Genomic DNA, 26,303 nt, shown 5'->3' with positions numbered 1-26,303 from the left:
AGTGGCTCCAAATCCAGAAAGTGTCATTCCATAGTAGCCTTTGTTGCCATACAAACGGTCATTTACCACCTTCAGACTTGCTATCAGCTCATCTTGCTGTCCTTTTGAAGTCTGATAACCGCTAAAGAGTGTGAACTTTCTGTATCTTAGCTCAGTTAACCTCAATTCTCAGTATTATCTACCTCGTTTGTGTATTTGCCAAACCCAATAAAATGCATAAATAATATACTTTTTAATGGGGCACACAAAATCCGGAAGAATGATTTGGCAGGTCCAACAGAATTCTTTGAGTAGTAAGAAAATTGCTGGCTAATGATAATTATAGTGGATAGAAGATCCCATCTAATTTAATCCAATGTTATAATTGGACACAGTAATCTACCTACAATTATGCCAAGACCTCTAGCTAAGGTCTGTTTGGAAAACCGTACCTTTCTTGATTTTTGGGTAATGTTCATATGAGGATCATAATGCTATATTATCAGCTGGTTTTACTATCAGTTGTAGCCTCCACGGATCCTACCACTACCTGTACAATGGTTCTAGTACACCAAATTCAAACTACCCATTTCCTGCATCTATTCTGCCCCCATAGGAATACTTCTGAAAGTACACCATAGCATTGCCTGTACATATAAAACCTACTGCTCCACTCTTTAAAAATGTTATTGTACATTTTATTTGGTCCTAAAGCATCTGTTGGTTTTTAGCATGTAAATGAACACACTTATTGAAAGTTCATGGTTAAAACTTGTAATAAATATCTGTTTGCAGCTCTTAATTTCTTAAGTGACAGAAGGTTTGAAGAGCAAAAATGTTTTTATTTTACTGAAATTTCAAGAAACCAGAAAATGCAGGCAGAAAACTGTTGGTACCCCCCGTCACTGTGTGCCTATTCCAACTTAAAGTATTGTCCTCCATCTGGAGGTTGCCATGTATCTGTTGATTTTTCTATCGACCACCACAACCTATTTAAAATCTGTTGTGTGCTGAATGATAAATGGTTGGTTGTATCATGCACAACAGTGAGTATTACCTATTCTTTGAAATGTACAAAAAACAAATTTCTAATAAGTGAACTTGGGGTAAGTATACTGCTGTATGAGCAGCAAAGATGCAGATAAGGAAAATACAAGCAGGGTAAAAGAAACCACTTGGCCTGTTATACATGTAGGACAGGCAGCTCCACCAATGGGGGTTCTTTATTCTACTGTAAGGCTTTTCAGCTCGAGACTTTCCAAGGACAAATATGATATCACTTCAGTGGGAAAGCGGATTGGAAATGAGAACTGTTCTCCAGAAGATAACTGTAGAGTGATCTTGTCTTCATCATACTTGAAACAAATCTATAAGAAAATGAGTGGCACAATGTCAGCTTTATTGTAGGTCTGATTGTAAAAAGAGATGTTGCCCTAACCCTGATTCTACTGCAACATAGTGACTGTGTCCCTGGATGCCATCATTGGATTGTGAACTCTATTGCTAGACAGTTGGTGACTGGACTATATTATGGACTCTTAAAGTGCTTTGTAGGAACTATTTAAATATGTGTTAAAAGAAATTTGTTGCCAGGCAAAGGGTGGGTACAGCAAACCAGTCTAAGCTAATAACCACCTGTGCTCCATCAATGCCTGGCAGCATAATGTCAATATGGGCTGGGCTTATAATGTTCAAATCTGAGTATAACCCCTATCTCATCTGGTTATTTTATTATTCGTTTTTCCTGTGTGCCATGATCAAATTATATCAGATACTCGCCCCTAGCATTCATGGGTCCCTCACCTGTATCCCAAACCCAGCACAATTAGTCTTTCTGCGGTGTCCTACACACAGAGGCACATTAGCAGCTATTTTGTAACCAATTCACAAACCTAATATTTGTAACATAAAATATTATTTATATATATATATTTAATATATACACAAAATAAAAATGTAATTCCTCCCATTTATGAATGGCACATATGTAATAGTATATTACAATACATAATGAGAACGTCCATTTGAATTTGCCTATCTGTTAGGGTATCACCCTCCATGGAATCCGCTTAATTGCCAAACATCAACAGAGAAGCCTGGATACCCTAATCCAAAATGACCACTCGCTAAACATTGAATCTGTTAAAGATTTTAATACTTGTCCACAATGAATGGTGATATTACTTTGTCCCATGCACTAGTCTCATGTTCCGCACAGACATACCGTGGTCTCTGACCCCTCCTGGAAAGGAAAGATATCTTCTCTCTGCTCTGCGCCCCAGGCATTGGCTTCCTTTGAGTTGCAGACAATCTTGTGGCTGTCTCCATGGAGGTCAAATCGAGCATTGAAGTGAATCAGATAGTTTGCTGGATCTTTTCCCAGGTTTATGGCAAAACTAGAAATAGAGATACAGTATTTGAGTTTCTTCAGTTATTATGGTTAGGAGGCACTCTCACTACTTTAAATGATGGTTCAGAATAGCAAATTTATAATGAATTTTATCACATATATTTTGGTGATTTAAAAACCACAATGAATTGCTTGATAAGTAAATGTGTTCCTAATAATAATTCTTCCAGTACCTAAAGTGAACAAGTGGTTGAGATGTGGACATTCAAGTATTTACCAATTCAACAAGCTTTAAATCAACTCCTCACTGACTGCTGTACCTACAGGCACTATGGTGTAGATATTTCTTCAAAATATACATGAGAAGCACCAAAGCTCTGCAGATTTGGTCCAAACTGTCCTCTACATCTGTTATTGCCCTGTATCTACTTTAGAGATTGAAGGGCTGCTAAATTGGTGTTTGGAAAAGGAGTAAGAGTATGTGAGATATGGCAGAATGGGGTGTAAAGGTAACTTGTAAGGTAAGGTGCTTGTAAGAAGGACAACAGAGGGAAGTATAAAAATATTTAATTTGCTGTTGGAAGTGGGAGTCCAGGTGACAAAGGTGTTCAGTCATTAACAAATATGGGAGCTGAACTAATGAGTTGAAACTGGGAAGGGGCAGTAGAAGACTATTGATTTGTGAATCACTGCTTCGAGGGAGAGCTATACTCGAATCAGGAGAAGAGAAATAGGACTGTATTGTCTACAAGGTCATTCCCAGCCTAAAGTATGGGATGATGTTTGCTTCCATGTGTAATTGCACTTCTAAAAGCAAGATTCATTAAAATGTTATGCATTGGTTTGGGCTCTTGCACAGGGTATACAGTTAGGTCCATAAATATGTGGACAGACAACTTTTTTTCTAATTTTGTTTCTGTACGTTACCACAATAATTTTAAATGTAACAACCCTGATGCAGTTGAACTGCAGACTTTCAGCTTTAATACAGTGGGTTGAACAAAAAGATTGCATAAAAATGTGAGGAACTAAAGCCTTTTTTTTTACACAATGGCTTCATTTCAGGGGCTCTAAAGTATTTGGACAAATTAAAAAGCTGAAAATAAAATGTTAATTTCTAAAACATGGTTTAAAACTCTTTACTGGCAATGATAGCCTGTAGTCTTGAACTCATGGACATCACCAGATGCTGGGTTTCCTCCTTTTTAAAGCTCTGCCAGGCCTTTACTGCAGCGGCTTTCAGTTGTGGTTTGGTTTTGCATTTAGCTGCATTTTAGCAGACAGTATGTCTCTGAACACCTCAGAATTCATTCGGCTGCTTCTGTCCTGTGTCACATCATGGATAAACACTAGTGTCCCAGTGCCATGGCAGCCATGCACGCCCAAGCCATCACACTGCCTCCACCATGTTTTACAGATGATGTGCTATGCTTTGGATTATGAGCTGTTCCACGCCTTCAACATAATTTTTTCTTGCCATCATTCTAGTAAAGGTTGATCTTGGTTTCATCTCTCCAAGGAATGTTTTTCCAGAACTGTGCTGGATTTTTTAGATGTTTGTTAGCAAAGTCCAATCTAGCCTTTCTATTCTTGAGGCTTATGAGTGGCTTGCACCTTGCAGTGCACCCCCTGTATTTACTTTCATGCTGTCTTCTCTTTATGGTAGACTTGGATATCGATACGCCTACTTCCTGGAGAGTGTTGTTCACTTAGTTGGCTGTTGTGAAGGGGTTTCTCTTCACCATGGAAATGATTCTGCGATCATCCACCACTGATGTCTTCCGTGGACGTCTTTATCATGATGTACCAAACTAAAGATTTTGTCACTCCTAATATTGTAGCAATTTCTCGGATAGGTTTTTTTTCTGTTTTTGCAGCTTTAGGATGGCTTGTTTAACCTGCATTGAGAGCTCCTTTGACTGCATGTTGTCTGTTCACAGCAAAATCTTCCACATACAAGCAGCTTTAGTTCCTCACAGTTTTATGCAATCTTTTTGTTCAACCCACTGAATTAAAGCTGAAAGTCTGCAGTTCAATTGCATCTGAGTTGTTTCATTTAAACTATTGTGGTGTACAGAACCAAAATTAGAAAAAAGTTGTCTGTCCAAATATTTATGGATCTAACTGTATATTATTGGGATACTACCTGGCAGTCATCTGGTTTGAGTTGCAGTTCAATTTTTTATATATATATTAATATTTTTTTATTTATTTTTTTTTACTAGTCATAATTTTTGATAACCTGATACATTTATTCCTCATTGTACTGTTACACTTGGTTATCTTTTTATTTCTCCACTGTAAATTTTTTTTTTTTTTTTGCAAAACTGCAAGTCATCTTACATGCACATCTAATTTGGGTAGCTGTGACCATATGATTTCCTTTAATGTAGGTTGTAAACAGGAAAGATGAAAACATTTTATTTAAAATATCAAATTTCCATTATTAAAGGTGACTCTCTATGTCTTGGACTGATAGAGAACGGAACAAAAATTGGAATGTTTCGAGTCTGTTCTACACAAACACGCTGCAAAATCTATTTCAATGGGTATGTTTTTAGGGGGCTAAGATTAAGCCCTATGTGGCTCATAGCTAATATTAAATAAGCCATAAAGAATAAAAAAGGACATTCCAAAAATATAAAAATGAAGGATCCCCTTCATTATTTGAAAATTAAAAAGAATATAACAAAAGATGTAAAAAAGAAATACAATGTGCAAAACCTCAAAATAAAAGACAGATTGCAAATGAAAGTAAGCCAAACCCCTAATTTTTTCAAATATATTCATAGCAAAAAGATCAGATCTGAGCTGTAGGACCCTTAAAGGAGATATAAAAAAAAAAGGTGGATTTACTAAACACTTTTTTTTAGCTCTCTGTACACAAAGGGAAATAGCAAAGTTGAGGTCCATATTGCTAATAGGTCATTGGCTCAAAATTGATATGTTTGAGAAACCGTTGCATTAAATTAAGGCTGATAATTCATCGAGACCTTATAGATTACATCCACATGTCCTCAAAGAGCTGAGCTCAGTTAGTTCAAAGCCAATATTTCTAACTTTTAGAAACTACTTTAATCACTGGCATGGTACCAATGGATTGAGGTAAGGCCAATGTGGTTCCTATCTTTCAAAAGAGAAGCAGACTTGGATGTAGTGTTTGATTGGTCAGTCAAGTGGCAAATTACCTTTAATATTGATAACTGTAAAGTTAAGCACTTGGGGTCTAACAACATGCATGTTTCATACTGACTATGAGGAATAGATTTGGGGGGTCAGTGATGGAGGTACCGGGGGTTTTGGTAAATCACAGACCTAATAACAGCATTCAATGTCAAGCTGCAATTCCTAAAGCTAGCAAAGTACTTTCTTGTGTAAAAAGAGGAATAGACTGCAGAGATGGAGACATTAGCTTGCCCCTGTACAAAGCATTGGTCAGACCACATCTGGAATATGCAGTCCAGTTTTGGGCACCAGTTCACAAAAAGGACATAGTGGAATTGGAGAGAGTGCAGAGAAGGGCAACTAAATTTTTAAAAGGAATGGAGGAGCTCAGCCATGAGGAGAGATTAGCTGAACTGAATGTATTCTCCTTTGAGAAGAGATGTTTAAATGGTCCATAGAGAGAACCCTTCCCCAATTATTCACCTTAAGGTCATTACAAAGGAGAAGGGGGCACTCTTTGCATTTGGTGGTAAAGAAATTTAATCACTGTAAGGTCTGTGAAAATGTGCAATCGGTTCAGGAAGTAGTTTAAGCAAGTTCTATAGATTGCTTTAGGAAAAAGCTGGATGACTTCTAGAAGCACGGAATATAACAGAGCCCACTGATCTAGGGAACATCCAATTGCCTTACAGGATCAGGAAGGAATTATTCCCCCTATTGGAGTAAACTGAACCACGGTTAATAAGTGTTTGCCTTCCTCTGGATAAACTTTGTCTAAATGCTTTTTATCCGTGATATGTTTATTTTACTAGTGGTTGAATTTAATAGACTGTCTTTTTTGAACCTAACCTATGTAATCATTATTTAAAACCAATTGTATTGCAATACAACATGCCCCAGTATACTCCGATACATTTTAGGAAATCTACATTTACATTTTACAAGTTCGTAGAGACAGGAAATTCTCCAGAACCACTTTGTATGATCTAGGTGAGAGGATTAGCTCTTACTGATAATGCACTTTCCTTCCCAACTTCCTTTTCACATGTGATGGTTCTGGAATATATGTTTTCTGCCAAGCAGTAAAGTACAGCACTACAGCTCCCTTTTTTCTTGTGTCTGTACTATGATAGAAAAGAAAATACCTCACATCTGTCTGCACACCCGCCAACCATGGAACATACACTGCAGAGAGTAGGACCATAGTACAAAGCTTAGAGAGAAGGACTCTGCACACCCTCTGGCACATAACACAGAACTAGTACTGGGGGAGTGTATGCAAAAGTCACAATATTGTCACATGTTTCATGTGATTCAGTTAATGGTTGTTAAGTAATCAGAACAAGTTTTATCTGGACTGAACAGTTTACCAATTGAAAGTGCAATGCCAATACTGAAAGGGTTCTGGGCAGAACATTTTGTTGCATTGTGTTGCTTTAGACATACTATTTACCAAATATGAGGGTGGGAGCAGTAGTCTATACTATACTGTAAAAAGAACACACTTTTGAAAGTAAGATATCGTATTATTCACAATGCACATTTATACAAACATTTTGTTCTAGAGGGAGAAGATGTATAAGCTAGTTAGGAAACCTGACTTACCCTTTACAACCTTCCGGAATGAAGCCCTTTACCTCTACGCAGTGGCCAGACTTGAGGTTCAGGTTCTTTAAGACCACACCCTGTATTAGACAAAAAAAGAAAGGAGAAATGGATTACACATTTTAGGATATTTAGATATCTATTTTACACTGTATAAAAGAGTGGGAAAATATTTATTATACATATGTGTATTGAGAGATAGATGTTTAATTACATCCTGTGTAATGGAAGGGAGAGGTATTACATGTGGAATGGAGCAGGGAATACCCATTACACCCTGTAAAAAAGAGGGGACATTATTAAACCTATAATAGAAATAATAATTACTGCATGTTTAATAGGGAGGGGGATAATTGTTTTATCCTGTAGAATAGATAAGAAGAGAGTTATAGTACTGTAGTATTACACCCTGTCTCAAGCTACATGAGATATTCTAACGTGCACAGCGGTCCCCTGGTGTCATTTATCAATTTGCCATTGCTGATCTTGAATTATCACTGTTCACTCCTTTTGGAGGAGAATGCATCGGGGTGCTGCTCCCCATCCATTCTTCCCTTTCCTTTGGACATCTGTACGGTGCTCAATACAAAGGGAGATAAATATTCCTCCTATTGAAAAAACGTCATTCTTAAACTTTGTATAGGAAGCCAAACAAATGTCTGAGTGTTTCAGTTTTTTAGACCCAGCTAAATATGGAATCATCTCAAGAATTCAGCTTAGCCTGACATCACATTTGGCTTTGGCTGTTGCTTTGTGTATGATTACAGAGAAGAAATATACATTCCCAGCAAAGTCCAACTTTTCCTCTTTAATATTTTATATTTGCACATATAGGTTGTCCATTCCTTTGTAGAGGTTGTAGACTTATTCAAAAGACAGGTCAACATTGACACTTAGTATCATTATAAGGCATGGAGTGTTTGTCCTGAGTACAATAAATGCCTGTGTGGAGTACTAAATGCCCTAAACCCCTCACCACCACCTGCCACACACTTCCCATCCCTCAGTTAAAGAGTTAAACCTAGAGGTTTGGCACACAGACTGTGCAGAACATGCCACGTCTCAAAATAGAACCGTTACGTTCATAATGCAGTACCGACTGAACTGCAAATGGTTAACATAATTGTGCACAGAGATGAGAAGGGGGAGTCATGGAAATAATAAACCACCAAGGCCAAGTGTGGAGGAGAAGAGTGCTATACACATATATATACACAGTATCCAGAGCCAGCTCACCAATGTATCTAAATGAATGCACCACACCCTAAAAAAGAAAGACAATCTAAACCCAGAAACACTATAAGTTATCAAAACCATAGACATGAGAACCAGCAACATAACACCCACCACTGTCCACAAGCAGCAGCATTGGAGACACATCAATGCTATATTTACCACTTACCTCATCCAGCAACACTAAGTCCTCCAATGCTTACACCGAGCAACAATATACCAACCACTGCCAACACCCAAAACCATTGTCCACCACTGCTCACATCGAGCAACAGTATACCAACCACTGCCAAAACCCAGAAACACTGTGTCCACCACTGCTCACACCAAGCAACCATATACCAACCACTGCCAACACCCAGAACCACTGTGTCCACCACTGCTCACACCGAGCAACAATATACCACCAACTGTCTACACCCAGAAACACTATGTCCACCAGTGCTCACACTGAGCACCATATACCAATCACTGCCCACACCCAGAAACACCAAGTCCATGACTGCTTGCACCGAGCAACAATTTACCAACCACTGCCCACACCTAGAAACACTATGTCCACCACTGCTCACACCAAGCAACAATATACCACCAACTGCTTACACCCGGAAACACTATGTCCACCACTGCTCACACCACACCACTGCTCACACCAAGCAACAATATACCACCAACTGCTTACACCCGGAAACACTATGTCCACCACTGCTCACACCAAGCAACATTATACCAATCATTGCCAACACCCAGAAACACTATGCCGGCTACTGTTCACACTGAGAAACAATATACCAACCACTGCCAACACCCAATTTTATCATTTACTATTTACCAGTATTATAGCCACCACCACTTTACACATCTAGCAACACTATTACCAAGACTGACCACAATCAGTAAGATTTTACTTACCAATGGCTACACCTCCAATCTCTAAGCCCACCATTAGACACATTCATTAATATACTACTCACTACTACTTAAAACCAGCAAGACAATATCCACCATTCTTCACACCCAACAATACCATACCGTCCACTGACCACACCCTGCAACACAATACCAACCACTGCCCACAATCAGGAGCACTATACCCACCACTGCCTACACCCAGTAGCATTAAAACATCCCTGTACAAATCCAACACTATACCACTACCTAGCACCCATTGGACTCAGTTTCAGTCGCTGCTTATACTCACTTCAGCTGCCATGGTGCTGTCTTAGCAGAGAAACTTCTGAACAGCTGCACTTCTCCTTCTTCATATATAGAGCAGGCTGCATAGACTGTAACCAGTCAGCAATCAGGGGTGTAGCTGCCACTCCCAGCCCTCTCTGGACTAGAGGAGATGTTCCAGAACCATTCATTACAATTTAAAGAGAGAATTATAGCAATGTGCTGGGTATCTACATTGTTACTGAGCATAGACAGTCCATCTTCTGCTGTGATTTCTGAAGAGGTCAGAGGGACTGACTTAAGAACCTCTGTACAGTACTGTGGTATATGTCAGAGCTATATAAATGTATAGTAATAGTGTATTGAATTCTTTTAAGATGAAACTTTGCAAGCACAAAACACAAAAATCATGATATAAATTATATCAGATAGACTTCAGTACCATCACACATGATATATCACCTGTCATTATAATCTCATTTCATAAGGATTCTAATAATCAGACAAAAATTTTATACTCTCTAGATATTTTTAAAGTCAAACTAGCACAGTTGCTGTAATAGTGGCCTAAACCATTTGTAATTGGCATTGTTTAGGGCCATCAATGACCCAGGATTCCACTAGAACACTGTTTACTTCTCCTTTTAATTATTTTTCTGTACTGCCTAATGAATTTTGTATAAATAACACAATTTTTTTCTAAATAAATCAGCAACTCTATAGATATACTTGTGCCTGTGTCTGTTCTCTTACCATCAACATTACCCTAACTGCTGATGTTTCTTTAGGAAATAGATACATTTTTCCTTGACAATATATATCTGCTAAAACAGAGCGCAAAGCTTGGAAGCAATCAGCCGAGCCTTCCCCGGCACCCTCAATTCCTCCATGCCCTCATACAGGCTCCCTTTGACATTCTCCCCCACCCCAGACCACCATGTGCAGAATATGTTAGAAATAAAATGGAATTTTTATTCTTTTGATATGGGTATGCAAATTATTTCCCGCTTGGGTCAACTTTTGGGAAGTAGGACTATACTTTTTGTAACTCTGACTCCCATCCTGGCTGCTGGTGTAAACTGCACCTAATCCTGGTGCATTTTCTGACCACCTTATCTAAACCCTGGAACAATGAGCACTTTTTGAGTGTGCAGGGCTCTCCAAATTGACCTTTGCCACCACATATATTACAAACTAGGATGGACCTCCTAAAAAAATAATCTATCCCTCCCCAAAAAAGCAGAGGAGGGCAAATGTTGTGCCACATTGTTCCATATTGTCTCATTTACACTGTCTAGGCCCTTGACTATATCTGATACTTGTCAAGAGTCTCCTGCAGAGGCGTGAGGACCTAACCATATTGATGTCACTTTCCCTACCCATCCAGAAAACTTGTCAAGGTTGAACTTAGAACCCAAGGCCTCTGCATACTTCTCAATTTCTGATAACACCACCTGTGCCTCATCTGTCCTAGAGATAATCACAGATATATAATTGGCATAGGCAGCTTCCAAAGGGGGCTTATCAGCAATTCCCAAAGGAACCCCGCACAGCGGTCCACTCTCCAGCCTTCCAAGAAAATGGTCATTTGCAAAGACGTAGAGCAGGGATCTCCATGGGCATCCCTGTCACACTCCTGTGCTCACTTGAAAAGACCAATCCAACCATTTACAAGTGGAACGCCTTCTGCTTACAATTTATCTGTATTTGCGAAGCAGCAACCAGAGATAATCATGATTCCCCTGATCAAAAACTTTTGCCTGATTGAATGCCAGCAGATTTCCTCCAACGAACAGCCCTGCATCTCTACAAGACCTCCCGGATAGCGAACACTGAGAATGTACTTTTAATCGAGCAGTGCTGATTGCTGGACAAAAGCTTGCCTGTCACTGACGACAAGCTCAGAAGATCATTTTTGCTAGGATATTTCTTTCGACATTGAGAAGTATATTTGGTCACAAGTTCTCGATTAATCTTTCCCCTTTGATAGGAGGATCACAGTAGATCAACTCATGGAGGGAGGGAGTGAGAGAGCCATTGAAAACCTCCAGTAACCAAGGGGCAAGACTGGATTTAAACATTTATAAAACTCAGTTGTCAGTCCATCTGGCCCAGGCAATTTCTTGGTGGTCAGCTTATCTATAGTATGACATACCTCAACAGCTGTGATTGGGCAAATCCATAGCAGAATGCAAAACATTTCCCAAACCTGGCGTAGATGGTATAAAACACTTCATCTTGTCTCGATCGAGAGGTTTATCAAGGGTGTAAAATCACCTCCATCACCTTGTTGAAGAGGCATTTCCTTTCTCATTTTGTCCAAGGCCTCAAGATGTTTATAAGGTGCAGGTCCTGCCCTTCCACCAAAGGCATCTATGACCATACATCTCCCATTTCTACTTCAATAATCCACCGACAAGTTACTTTATCTGCTTTTTAAAAAAAAATGCCACTCCTTTGTAAGGCTCAGCCACAAGAGACCAGAAGGAAGGTCTGCACCTCCATTCCCTTTTTGCCAGAAAGATATCAGCCAGAGAACTAAGTGAGGTCTCCTGCACTGGATATTTTTAGTGTACATTCTGCATCTACCATAGATCCAATCTCAGACCCACCACCATAATCTAAAAGCACACCAAAACTATTCTGTACTGAGGCCAAAAGAGGCCCTTTTTCCTCCTTTTTTCAAGCCACTCTAAATCTTCTTTGGAAAGCTGGGTAATCCCGATTCCCTTTACCCCCTAATTCTCTTCCTGCCACCATAGTTGATCTCCGGCAACTTGTGAAGTACCCTTAGTGTCCCCCTCCTTATCAACCCTTTCACCAGTCCCCTTTTGGGGACCCATAGCCACACATTCTGACATAGACATTGATAGGGAGGGACACTTTACAGACAGACACACAGGGGGAGTATCGAGATTACCCCTAGGGGGAGACACATAAACTCATCCCAGACTCCTGAACCCCACCTACTAAAGAAGGGGAAACTTCAGCCACCACTTCAATAGACTTTGCAGCTTCCTGAACTAAACATTCTTTGCCACCCTCCTGTTTCATTCTTTAATGTTCTTCACAAACTAATGGCCCCAAATTGTCCATTACCATGGGGCATTTGTTGAAAATGTGGGCAGCCTCCCCACACACATTGCACACCACCCTGTTAAAATCCTTGGCAAGATGTCCCAGCTTCGGACATAGGGGGCACTTTACTTCAGAACAAGCTGCAAAGTGGCCTTTTTTTTAACAAACTTGGGGAGCAACTTTGGTTGGCCAGGAAAAAAACTACCCTGCCCATGCCAATAAACATTGAAGATTGTATACAGCAGGGGAAATAAGTATTGAACAGGAAAATTTTTTTCTCCATAAATACTTTTCTAATAGGATTATTGACATGAAATTTACACTAGATGTTGGTAACAACCCAAGTAATCCACACATACATAGAAATTAAAACAAATATGGCCATATATAAACACCAAATATGTAATAAAGTTGAATGGCACAGGGAATAAGTATTAAACACATGGAGAAATTAAGGTGCAGAAAAGCAATGGAAAGGCGAGAAACTGCTGAAAACTGTCAGTATGTCCTCCATCAGTGCAAATTAATTATCAGATGGTTTAGTCCTAATTGCTGACCTATAATAAGTTTTCTCATTACTAGGTTATTACACAGAAAGCATCTCATGATAGGTTAAAGCAAATGGCTCTCTCAATACCTTCCTAACCTTATTGTTGCAAAACATACTGATGGCATTGGTTACAGATGTATTCCTAATCTTCTGATTGTTCCAGTGAGCACCGTTGAGACTATAATCCAGTATTGCAAGTAACATAATTTCACCCTAATCTGACCAGAGAATATAGCAGCCGACCTACTACTCCAAGAGGGGTCTGGGCACCCTGCTCTGATACCTTCCGGAAATCTAACAGGATAGTTATGAGACACACTCGGGGCCAATATTATTATTATTATTATTATTATTAAACAGGATTTATATAGCGCCAACATATTACGCAGCGCTGTACATTAAATAGGGATTGCAAATGACACAGACTAATACAGACAGTGATACAGGAGGAGAGGACCCTGCCCCGAAGAGCTTACAATCTAGTAGGTGGGGAAATTTCACACACAAAAGGATGGGAGATCAATGTAAAAGTGTGTGAAATTCTCTAACGTGCATAATTATTATATCTCACAACATGTCAGGTGATGGGGATTCCGATGGATAAGAATAGACATCTGCATGTTCAAGCATGTTTGTATGTTTATAGCTATATACAAAATTACAGTATATGTTTTCCATGCTTTTGTCTATATGTCCTATTCATCCAAAACCTTTCCTAGAGGGGCCATGACCTCCACAAATCTCCCAAACCATCGAGCTAGGTCCAAGAAAGGGATGGACTTGTTTCTCACCAGTATAGAGACATTTTTTATAAGATACTGTCTGTGGGCACTCCTGGGGACCAATCCCTCCCACTCCCTGGACTCCTTACAGGACAACACATACCTTTCCTAGAATAGTTCAAGGCTTTCTGGTCTTAGAAATGACAGGTCATATTCCCCCAGACCTACAGGACTTAATGAATAAATATCATGGCATGAAAACCCCATTTTTAAAATGAAATCAGCTAAATATTTACTAGTCATAAGAGTACCTCCATTCATCCATTTATTTACATAAAATTCCTCCTTTTATAATACCTAATACTACCTACAGAGATACTAGAAGCAAACTATCTCGATCTCTTAGTGGTTTCCTGTAGGTAAGTACTGATAATATTCTCCTCTACCCCTGGGCTATCCCCAGACACAAGATCACCCATTGTGGTGTGTTCATAGGACAAGCTACCAGCCCCCTCTGAATCCACAGGATTTTTAGTTTCACCTGTTCATGTTGTTCTTAGAAAGAACATTTAAAAAAAATGTTGTGCCCAATGGCTCAGCCAATGTTTTGCTGATAACAGAAACAGAAGGATCCATGACACTGGACTTACAGGGCGCCATACAGGAGAGGACAATGTAGCAGCAGACACGGCGCTCTCCATGGGTTTCACGGGACTACAAGCAACAGTAGGCACAGCACAGTCTGTAGGCTCCATGGTAATACAAGGCATAGAATGCAGTTTCAGGGACCACACAATCTACAGATAGCAGAGCAGTAACTGGGGTTTCATGCAGAACCCACCTGGTTGCCTAGGCTACATTGTTGTCACAGCAGGCCTCTGGGTTCACCTCCTCTCTCCCTTGGGTGAAACTGACCCCCTTAGCAGAAGTCGCAGTCTGTGCACTGGGGAATGTGAAATCCTCCATAATTCCTACATCGCTCCCCCTCTTCTTCCTAGAAGCAGAATTAGTCCTGCGGACAGATATCAGGCTGTTGTAGAAATTGCAGCTTGCCTCCATTTTCAGCCTGCATGTTGTTCTTACACATGCGGCTCATATGGGTGGCCATTTTTGGATTTTCCTGTCTTCATTCATGAACTTTTCTAGAAAAGCTCCTCTTTGTAATGAAGATTTCTTCTTATTTACATCTCTCTCTATTTCCAGCAGCTCCACTCTTAAATCTTTATGCTTATCGCTGCCAGATTATACTCCACACACTTTTCTTTCTTACCTGAGTGGTAAGCCGGAGTGTGACTCGGGGTAAAAAAAAATCCTGCTGAAAGTGGTAACCACGAGCCACACTCGGGGTATAAAAAATAAAGCCTTACCTGGTCCCATTGGCGTCCTTCATCCTTTGGCCGCCTCCTCTTCATCAAACTGTCCCCTGGCGAGTACACCGACGTTCCCCGGGAGTTCCTGGGAACGTTGGTGCTGGTGTCTGTCACTAGGGGCGCGGAGGGAATTTCAAATTATTTTGTATTCCATTCAATACAAAATAACTATATTGCATGCAATACACTGGATTTATATGTCTAAAAGCAGTACATTGTCTTTCTAGAAAATTTATTTTACAGGAAAATATAATATTATGAGTATAATAAAGTTTGAAACACAAAATCATGTCAAAGTTTAATATTAAATTTATTATTACATTTTTTTTTTTTTAATTTATTTAATTTATTATTTTGACATGATTTTGTGTTTCAAGCTTTATTATACTAATACTATTATAATATACTGTAAAATAAATTTTTATGAAAGACAACGTATTGCTTTTAGCATATAAATCCAGACAGAAATGAAGAGCCCAGGAGGTTAAGATTAGACTTCTACCTTCTTACCGTCTTTTCTTCATTATTATTCAGCAGAAATTGCTCCACCACTTTTGACCCACAGACACCGGCTCCGAGCCATTGTCAGGGCAGCTAGCGCCCGGGTCTCCGCAGGATTGTACTGTCCTCCATGGCTTGTAAGAGAAAGCAGAGCTCACTGTGACACAGCTCCTCTGTACAGAGGCTGATAAGACTATTTCAGTGTTCTCTGTACAGCCCTGCCTGCACATTGTGTGTATAAAGGAAGGTAGTCAATAGGGAGTGTCATTGAGTATAGGAATGGGAAGGTAAGTTACATGGTAGTGTTCGTGGCAGTGTCAAAATGTGTGCAGGACTGGAGGCTGAAACCCTAAGGAGAACTCTGAAGTGACAACTCACTTTTTACAATATATAGGATGGCAACCTGAGCCAAACCATATCTGACCCATGTCCAGTATATAAAGGGATTTAGAAAAACCCTATGAATGTAAATATAAAAAAGGTGGGGATGTCTATTAACATCCACCAAATGGGATTTTCATTTTGGCTTCACACAGATACGGTTCATGTAGATTACAACTGTCCACATAAAATCTAAAGCTTATTTTATTTACCAAACTTCATAAAAACATAAATAAGTGTAAAAAAATACAATACAAGTCTGTACACAACACTTGTAGAGGGGTCCATCATATCATTTTTTTAAGGTGGACCTCCAAATTCAGGTTGTAAATGTGTTTTGCAGTATAGAGCACAGCTTCATCAGGACATAAGTAATAAAGGTAATAAATGGATACGCATATGGCATGTCATATGGAACAACACTCAGCCAATACCACAGAACACAACTCACTGATATTGAGAATAAGTCTGGATTAACTGCTTGATGTGACCAAAAAGTATAAATCTGAGGCAAAAAAAAAAATGTATGCAAGCCCAACCAACAGCCCGACCACTTTGCTGCACCAGAGCACAGTATTATACAGACCATTTTTCTGTTTGCCTCAGATTTACATAGACCAAGGCTATTTCATGTTCGGGACCCCGGGGACCCAATTCCATTGCAATGATCATTAGGGTACTGTCAAATCGCTTTGTGCTGTGGTGCCCCAAATATATACTTGTTTGTTCACAAAATTTCAAGACTGTGTTCAGACTGGCGGTAAGGTTGCGGTGCGGTTACCCCTTCCTCTTGCCATAGAACCCTGCCTAGGGGAAGACCCTCAGTACCACTCACAGCTGCCTGGAATCAAATCTAAAGAGGGACTTACCTGCTGGTGGGGTGCTTGGTACACATGGCTGACCACTTACCTGTGACCCTCAATGTCTCTGGAACACAGGGATGTAGGCAACTTGAAATGTGGGAATCAGTAGGAAATGCCTTTTGTTTCCCCCCCAATAAAATGCTATACCCATCATGTCACGCTACCCTGTCACACAAACTTACTCTTTATGAACCCCAATCTCTTGTAACTGCAAGTGGGGGACTTTTGTGGCTAATTCCTCCTAAAATGTCATCACTACGGCACCATCAAAAGATACAAAAACAATAACTGTTATATCGTGCCACCCTGTCACATATAGCTGGCCACTTACCTTCTCTGAACCCTAATTTCTCAGGAACAGGGAGATGTAGGGACCTGAACATCTAGCAGGAAGAACATGCCCGCCTTGGCAATCTGTCACATGACTTGAATTTCTCAGGAAATATCCATTGCAGAGATTTTGGGGTATAAAGAAGGTTAGTGACCCTCTATAACTGACAATAATTTCATTAATAAAATGTCAAATTACAGGTTGACAATCGAAAATCCGGTTCCTTCAAATTCCCGGCATGAATTTCAGATCGCATTTTCAATACAGGGACTGCAGTACACTGTTTGGCCACTAATGTTTTCATGGCGCTGTTCTGCAGAAACAGCTGTTAGGTCTTGATTGCTAAACTAAATACACATTGAGACATCCCTGCTGCCTGCTCCCTGGAACTGTGCCAGATGTCTGCAGGTGCCGCGAGAGGAAGGCTGGCCTGTGTGTGGAGGTAGGTAAGAAAAAAATACAGATTTTTCAAAAATCCGGCGCACCTCAGGTCCAGAGGTTACCCGAATATTGATTGTCAACCTGTATTCAAATGAGCATTGGATGGCGAGTGCAGAAATTCTTGATTTGTCATTTGTTTTATTTGGTGCATGTACGTTATGGTAACTGGACACATCTCAATTTAATTAAATTTTAAATTAAAACGGTTCTAGTTTTAAACATTCATCTTTAATGTCTGTTTGCATTGTGGCCCACAAGTTTTATCTCAATGTCAACAGCGGCCCCCAGATGAAAAAAGGTTGGGCACCACTGATAGACAATATCTGTTTGAAACCAAATATAAAGTCTATATTGCTGGATGTTAGTAGACAGAAACCCCACAATTTTACCTTTTGGCCCCACCATTTATTTATTTTTTAGCCTCTTTCTATATAAATATAAATATATTTCCTATAATTTTCCAAAAAGACAATACTAAAGAGTTTAGAAAGAATAACGTGTTTAATACAAAGGAGCCAGTCCCACATTATACAAAGTTATCATTTCTTCAAGCAATTAGACTGATGTGTCAGTGCAGAGTTCTTATGGAATATTCACCTTATTATTGTGTAATTTACACCCGGTCCCCCTTCTTATTTGTAATATTGAAGGAGATATCTCTGTTCCATAGTATGCCACAGGCAGTGCACTTTCTATCTTCTCAAATGATATGGTATGTTCAGTTCAGTTCTCCACCCAACAGGCACAATCTTTTTCCTCCTAGTTGTCTGTAGATTGGATGCGATTTCTTGGCAGAGGTCTGGGAGGTGTTTTTCTGGACAGATCAGCATCATTGGCCTCGGGTTTTGCATTGACGGCTTTGGGTGCTGGTGGATGAGGAGGGGGCAGGTTGGGTACTTTTACACTCCCACCAAAATTTCTCCTTGGAATAGGACGGGGGTTCTGGAGTTCATCAGATGGCTCGTTGGTTGTGGCACCCCGAGGCTGTATAGGCGGAGGAACATTGGGCCGCAAAGGAGCTGGTCTCTTTACTTTAAAAAAAAAAAAAAAAAGTTTTAATAGGAACTTTTTTAACCAAATATCTAAATTATGTTCTGGAAGGTTAATGGTCTGATTGTTAGGGCATGTGTGCTAGTTGTTGGCTCATTCTTTGAAATCCAATATATAATTCTAGCCAATTATCCTCTAACCTTTCCTGACTGTACTGGGGCTGCACTCTCCCTGCGTCCCCATGACGTTGCCGTCATCAGTAGGTGGCAACATCTTGACAGCAGTTGCTTTGCTGGAGGATGGTTCCTGGGTATCACACAGGGAGTCGTCATCTCTGTAAAGAAAACCAGAGAGAATATCATATAGGAGTGCAGTATACTAATGTGATACAAGGAAGAGTGAAAAATATATAGAACAGGAGTATAGGAAAGTGATATAGGAGGGGATACAGAACAATAAAGAGTAATCAATTGGGTGTGGAGTATAGAGAAGAGATACGGGAACATACAATAAAGGATAATATATACAGTGAGGGATATATGAGACTGACAAAGGGAGGATAGAATAGAGTGTATCAGGATGGGATATAAAGTAATATGGGGGCAAGGGGGGATGAAATAGATGACACTATAAAGTATAGCAAAATATTACAAGTGATATATAGATTGGCTATAAAAGAATGATATAGAGTAAAGAGTAATATATATGATGGCAGATAGGGATAGGTATTTTGATGGGATGAAATAGATGGTGATATAAAAGATTTATTGTACAGCATTAAAATCTTACATAGATTAATGAACAGATTTTTTATATAATTTCTATGATACATATGATAGGCTGGAAATGTGTACTATAGTGTACTATACAGGATAGGGGTATGGGGAAAGTGATATGATGGATTAAATGGAGAGTAATTTATAGAATTGGGGGTATAGGAAATGGTGCCAGTGAAATATATGTGGGTTTATGGCAGGAAAAAACAACATTACTTACATTTCTGTAGTGGTGGATGGTGGCGGCAGTGTTGGAGAAGTTGGAAGATCAGTACTGTATGATTTCAGTAGAGTTGTAGATATGTGTGGTGTAGAGGCTGCTGGTGGGGGGGTGACACTTTCTTCTGGAACCCCAAAATCGATAACTTCATTAGAGACAAGATACAGTCATTACTGGGTACAGGCTGCACTATAAAAACGCAGTCATGTCTGGGCAACAACGGGGGTAATTTTTATATCCAATCTACTATCTTGGCAGTAAAGGGCAATTGTCATCAAGAAGGCAGGCAGTGTAACATTTATTGGCTATTAATTTGATGGAAATGAATCCAATCTGGTTACTGGTGACAGTGTGGTTAATAAAAGAATAAAACGTACTAAAAACATGCTAAAACATACTTTACATCATCTGGTCATAAAAGCTAGCAAAACAGATCTCAAACCCTTTCTATGGTAAAATGCTTAGGGTTAGGGGTCCAAGAAATCCATAGAGTTTGCTTGTTGCTGCAGGCAATGCTAAAATTGGTCTCTGTTCTTGAAACTTTTGTATCTTGTTATGTTAAATCACATTTCAAGACTCCTACCAAGATGTTGTGTGAAACGACACTAAATTGGGAATGGTCATAATGCTTCAATATGCTTGTGGATCAAGGTGCAACCTTAGATACAAGAAATAGAAAAGCTAAACATGTGGCCAACCTGATACATTTTTTATTACGAGTTAACTAAAATGCTTTCATTATGACACAAGACAAGGAAGGAATCTGTCCATGTTACCTCCTGGGAAGACTTCTGAAGAGCAGCTTATCAAACCTTCAACCACCGACACCACTAATATGGGAGAGGCGGAAGCCATGTCCAGCATATATGAATCACTATAAACACAACAAAGGAGGAATATAAAGGACAAAGAAGGAATGCGTTAATGTCCGAGGCAGAATGTCAGCAAAGTCTCCATAAAAACGTTTCGTATGCCTCTATGCATTCCTTTATCTTATTTTACCTTCCTTTGGAAATCTGGCTAAAGGTGAACATCTCCCTAACAAATGACACTGTGCTGTTGGACCTATACCTGAAGTAAAGATTTCTAAGGTTGTATTTTTTTTGTTAATTAATTTGTTTTATATTATTGGTAGTATAAAAAAAAAACAACTCAACAAAAACACTGAATTCCCTCAGGTGTCACTGTAAATACTATACCCCACATTGGGGTCTATAAAGCAGTAACTCTGCCATTTAGCCACTATTTGGGTGGAGAATCTATTTGTTAAGCGTCAAATTCACTTCTTTATGAATGGAATCAAAGCCAGTCCAATGAATTATCCCATATTTTATACAATATTATTGGATAAGTCCATATAGAGCTAGGCTGGGTCTATGGGGCTGCCATACTTCTAGGTAGATGTACACATTACAGTCCTTTTGTTTACTTTTTTAACAATACACGCTATATTTTCAGCCGCCAAGTTACAACAAACCCTTGAGGATGTAGGGATGATATAAAAAAAACAAAATGATTATAAGGGAAAGGTTTTTCTTTTTTCTGCCATCCTGACAGGTCACTGGACCACACCAAACACAGCACCAGAAGATGGGAGTTTAATATCTGCTGTACTTCACTTAGAGGGAAAGAAATTGCATGTTGAATCTACTTACCCCTCACATCTGGCCCACAAGAGGTTAGGACCAAGCACTATTGCAATATTACTTGGTGTCATTTTGTTTACTTCTTGGTGTTCTGCTAACTTGGCCAAGAACTTGATTAAATATCTGCAACAAAAAAGAATCACAAATTTCATTTCATACTATAACAGAACAGCGATTAATACCAATCCCCTGATTGGTAATAGTCACAGCCATGCTCTTGGCAACAGAACCAACAGAATTGAAAGCTCTACAGATGGTCAGATTTGTGACATTCACAAGTAGCACAAGACAGTTCTATCACACAGATATGGCAGCACTGAAAGGCAAGAAAAAGATACTGCGGGTGGTTTAACACATGATGTGAACACACGCATACATGCAACACAGGTAGCTCTGAAAGGTGTGTAATACATATTGGAAGTAAAGACAGGTGTAGCATCTTCTGATACAAAATGAATAATGTTAAAGCATAAAAGCAGCCTTCTGCTAAGATAACTGAATTAGGTATCTGTCAGAGATGGTATGAGGAACTCCATCATTACATGGAAGATAGTTGATAGGCCCAATAATAAAGGTTTGCTGAAAGCAGAATGCACAGTTTGAGTGGAAAGAATGCCAGGTAATTAAGAATTGAAGGTAACAATGAAAATTCGGTTTTATACGGCAAAGGGTTTTTAATTATTTTCCCATAATCCTTTATTTACAGGATAGCACCCCAGCACTACTCAATAATTTTAATGGTAATGTCTGAATGCCATTCTTTACCTAAGGTTGTTATAGTTTTCAGGTGGCAGCTTGGCACACACTTCTCTATAACTTTCCTGGCGCTTTTCTGGCTCTTTAATGCTGAAAAACAAAGCAGAACTAGCATGAGAAGGTTTATGTGGCATAAAAATGTTCTACATGATCTCTGTGGTCACATTTACCTGGCAGCTTTCATCCAGTCATCAAAGAGTTCAGAGGTCATAAGTGGTTCTGGAAGCTCGCGCAGATAAGACTTGAGGGCACCTAAATGATATTTAATATAGTAATCCTCTCTAATATAGTTGAATAGAATATGGAAAAGGCAGAATAAAGCCTGAGGTCCCACATATGAAGAAGAATGTGAACACAGGGAGGAAAAAAAGTCACCCACCAGCCACAGCATGAGGTTCAGATATGAACTCTGCAAGGTCTTTGGCACCAGCACCCAGACTAGTCTTCAATTTTTTCAGAATGGATGCACCTGCAGCCAACCTAAACAGACCCTAGAAAAAGAAAGAGGCCCCAGTTACTGCCATGACTACAAAAATACATTAAACCACAAATACAAATCTCTAGCATGTGTGCCAGAAAATACTAAATCCACATGCAAAACTATAGGAGATCAGTGCAGAAAAAGATACCCTTTGATAGAGAAATGGGGTGTGGATTTGTGGAAACCTAAGGTGGTTGACTTTCAGGTGGCAAATACCTTCCATAATTCCTTACTGCAAGGAAAGATAAATTCCAATAAAATATTATACAAGGCCTGTCTAATAAAAAACGACAATAATGAGTTTCTATCTCTTAAACAGAGCAGTAAGATGATTCTGATCTCTTGCCATGAATTTGTAAACTTCTCCAAACATGTAGAACAAACGCCGGCACTCTCTGCCATTTAGTTTGTTGTCAGTCGCTGTTTAATGCAGTTGTGTTTCAGTTGTGTGAAATCATTTTTCAATAATTTTTTTTTCAAGAATTTTAAAATGTAGGCAATGCGTTAATTTTACATTTTTAATACAATTTCACACCAGAGCAAAAAGAGTGCTGTAAGGAAATTTTCGCTGACATTCTGCAGCAACTCTAGGTGGACTTTAAGCCATTACTTGGTGCCGAAACCCAGATATTCCAGTATGATCAAGAAACTAAACCACAGTCATTGGCCACAGACCTTCATCAGCAAGAATTAAAAAACCTAAAATGAACCACGCTCATCGTGTTTTGTGACATGAAGGGCGTCATTTTGGCAGAATGGGTTCCAGAAGGCACAACAGTTGTGACATTATTATACGGAAGTTCTGACAAAGCTGAGAGAAATGTAGGAAAATGGTTTCATTCTTCATTAGGACAATGCTTCTTCTCACACAGCACTTTCTGTGACCCACAAACACATTACTACCCTGGAACACCCTTCATATTCACTAGATTTGGCATCATGGGACTTTTATCTTTTCCCTAAATTGAAATCAATTATTAAAGGATCACAATTTGAGTCAATGGATGCAGGAATAAAAACATCAAATAACAGAAACTGATCTGCTCCACACCTTCCACAAGTGGGAAACAAGACGGCATCGGTACTTAGTTAAGAATGGAGAGAATATTGAAGGGGGCAAGCATTAGAATTGTCATAGAAATAAATATATTTCAGTTGTTATATCAGTCCCTATTATTTAAAAGACAGACCTCCAAATTCTACACAATATATTTTACAATCTAAAAGTATTTTTTTTTCTAGAAAAAAAAATCAAAAAAATGCATGTGGTATTTTCTAACAAGATAGTCATCTACAAGTATTCTGAAGATGGTGGATACACAACCCCCTTCCCTCCACTTTAAAGGTTGCTTTTGTCTAAAAGTCAGCATGGAGATCACAAGTCAAATTATAGCTGTATCCTGCAATACTGCATATTTATGTAAAACCATGACCCCCCATCCATCAATGGGCCCTGTGCCATTTCATAGTCAAATCTGCTACAGTTCCGGTCACAGGTGGAATCATCAGACTATAATAAGACAAGGATTCTCCGTGACCTCAAGTTTTCAAGTATACCAAATCAAATGACTTACTTTCATATTGTGATGAATCAATAAAATGATAATACTATGTACCATGTGACTATTGTAAGGTGACAAGAATCGGAGCTGCATGTGTTTTTTGTGGCTTTCTTTGTCATCTACCATGTAGGTCTGAGTAAGGAAAAAAAAAAGCCTTTTTACAGACATCCCAAAAAATTACTTGTAGAATGCTGCTGGCATTGCCAAGTGGCCTTGGACCTCAGGACCATACAGGCACGCATCGCCAATGGCTGAATGGGTGCTATGGAGGAACATGCTTTTTTAGTTTATTTGTAGCACATTTATTGGATGTTGTTGATTTATACTTATGTGTCTATGTCACTTTAATTAAATTCTTCATCAGATTGTTTAAGAGGTTTTACTATAAATGTAACGATTGTTTATTAATGTTTAAAAGAAAAAAAGAAAACAAATTAGGATATGAGCATTACCTCACACTATTGATGTGAATTGGTGTACACACCTGAAGCTATAAGCACCAATTTCTATAAAAATCTAATGTTGCTTCAAATATTTATTGCTTAGAAATAAGCTAATATGTCCCCAAATGTTCATAAAAATTAATCAGATAATTACCTGAAAACGCATTTCTTAAAAATTCTACAATTTTTATTTTTACTCCAAACATGCAAAAAGAACAACTTCTGCAATAAAAAAATGGACTAAATAAATTAAAGACATCTGCGATCTGTCTAGACACCACAGTATCCATCAAGAATGACAGACTTCCCAACTCAATGTACAGGAAACCCCCAAACTGATACAGCCATCTCCCAGTGCTCCCAGTGTAACCAGGGATATTATACTGACAGACAGACTATAAAGGAACATGATTTCTGCACATTTCTCATACATGGAACATTCTATACAAGACATAAATGTTTTGGAAAATATGTTTTGGAAAATACCTAAAATATGAATGATAAATCTGTTAGACAATCGATATTGGACTGAATGTGGACCTCTGCTACTTAATCTAGGCAATCTAGAATGAATGGAAGGCAAAGCCTCCCGGGAAACCTATGACACGCATCCGGGGAGGCTCTTGGGTGCTCCTTCTGTGCATGCCCAACCATCTCAGCCTTTCGCAGAAGGAGCCTTTTCGCGGAAATAAAAAAATTGCCGATCCCATGCATGCACAGTTAGATCAGCAAGTTTTCTTTCCCATCCTACGTCACCCGATCAGAAGGAGCCTTTTCGCGGAAATAAAAAAATTGCCGATCCCATGCATGCACAGTTAGATCAGCAAGTTTTCTTTCCCATCCTACGTCACCCGATCTTGCGCCTGGGTTGGGTGATGTAGGAAGAAGAACAGAAAGAGGAGAGGATAGCAGCGCCCAGAGCACCAGCCCCCGGGGACGGATGCCTGGACAACGCGGGACCTGATGCAAGACACCTCCGGATGGATCGAACTGCCCTGCAGGATGGAAGGTAAGTGGATTTTTTTTGGCACTTTCTTAGTTTAGTTCCTCTTTAAATCACTACTATAAAGTTTCGTGATTATTCTCACCTCTGCAATCCTTTCTTGCCATTCCAGAACCCACTTCTCTGCTTCTTGACTTACTTTCTCATTTTTATTATTCTATGTCTTTTTTTTTCTTGCAATGATTTTTGTTTTTAGAGATTATTTAACATTCTGCTAAACCTTTGTGTGTAAGTGCTGCTTGGACCAAGAACAATACTTAATTCTGCAAGATTATGAATATGGCTACAATCACTGTAAGCATGCACTAATGACAAAATATATAATTGTTATGCAGAGCTTGCCATCATATACCCCAGTGTATCATACTCACCTCCTCCTGCATGCCATGGGTCAGTAGCATTCTTACACACGCTGATATGGGCACAGCAATTTCACACCCAAATCTCTCTAGGTGTGTTGCCAGTGGTACACCATATACCTCTGCAGGAGGCTGTTGTGCTGGAGCTGAAAAACAAATCAGAGCAGAGAGTGTTGATATAGATATGTATGAAATTCCTGAATGTGTATGAATGGCAGATATAGGTTTATTGATAGGACAGCTCATTACAGACTTTATATGAGACTTTCCATTGCAGGTGAGGCTGCACCAATGAGCACTGTACACATGATTCTGTTCAGTT

General features: G+C 39.3%; 2 protein-coding genes across 4 annotated transcripts in view; both read right to left on the bottom strand.

Moving 5' to 3' along the window:
- Nucleotides 1-800: 800 nt before the first annotated feature.
- Nucleotides 801-14,628, bottom strand: LOC140336852 (galectin-1-like). Of its 2 annotated transcripts, none has more exons than XM_072420241.1 (4): nucleotides 14,509-14,628; nucleotides 7,100-7,179; nucleotides 2,204-2,375; nucleotides 801-1,346 (listed from the first exon to the last, which is right to left on the bottom strand). In XM_072420241.1, exons 1-4 carry the CDS (start codon nucleotides 14,626-14,628, stop codon nucleotides 1,203-1,205), a joined length of 516 nt encoding a protein of 171 aa, XP_072276342.1. In that variant the 3' UTR covers nucleotides 801-1,202. The 2 variants fall into 2 exon arrangements, with proteins under 2 accessions (XP_072276342.1, XP_072276343.1); XM_072420242.1 differs by lacking the exon at nucleotides 14,509-14,628 and adding an exon at nucleotides 9,534-9,646.
- Nucleotides 14,629-18,227: 3,599 nt separating this feature from the next.
- SH3BP1 (SH3 domain binding protein 1) overlaps nucleotides 18,228-26,303 on the bottom strand; it is a 31,144-nt gene continuing 23,068 nt past the window's right edge. For both annotated transcript variants that reach the window (XM_072420238.1, XM_072420240.1), the window contains 9 exons: nucleotides 25,994-26,127; nucleotides 22,513-22,624; nucleotides 22,304-22,385; nucleotides 22,143-22,223; nucleotides 21,387-21,500; nucleotides 20,508-20,605; nucleotides 19,732-19,876; nucleotides 18,936-19,069; nucleotides 18,228-18,776 (listed from right to left, as the gene is read on the bottom strand). In XM_072420238.1, coding sequence (XP_072276339.1) covers nucleotides 18,505-18,776; nucleotides 18,936-19,069; nucleotides 19,732-19,876; nucleotides 20,508-20,605; nucleotides 21,387-21,500; nucleotides 22,143-22,223; nucleotides 22,304-22,385; nucleotides 22,513-22,624; nucleotides 25,994-26,127 — 1,172 coding nt within the window. In that variant the 3' untranslated portion in view covers nucleotides 18,228-18,504. The remainder of the gene's footprint in view (nucleotides 18,777-18,935; nucleotides 19,070-19,731; nucleotides 19,877-20,507; nucleotides 20,606-21,386; nucleotides 21,501-22,142; nucleotides 22,224-22,303; nucleotides 22,386-22,512; nucleotides 22,625-25,993; nucleotides 26,128-26,303) is intronic.

This window comes from Pyxicephalus adspersus, chromosome 8, assembly GCF_032062135.1.
Source record: "Pyxicephalus adspersus chromosome 8, UCB_Pads_2.0, whole genome shotgun sequence".
Classification (NCBI taxonomy): domain Eukaryota; kingdom Metazoa; phylum Chordata; class Amphibia; order Anura; family Pyxicephalidae; genus Pyxicephalus; species Pyxicephalus adspersus.
This window is presented reverse-complemented; position numbering and strand designations above follow the sequence as displayed.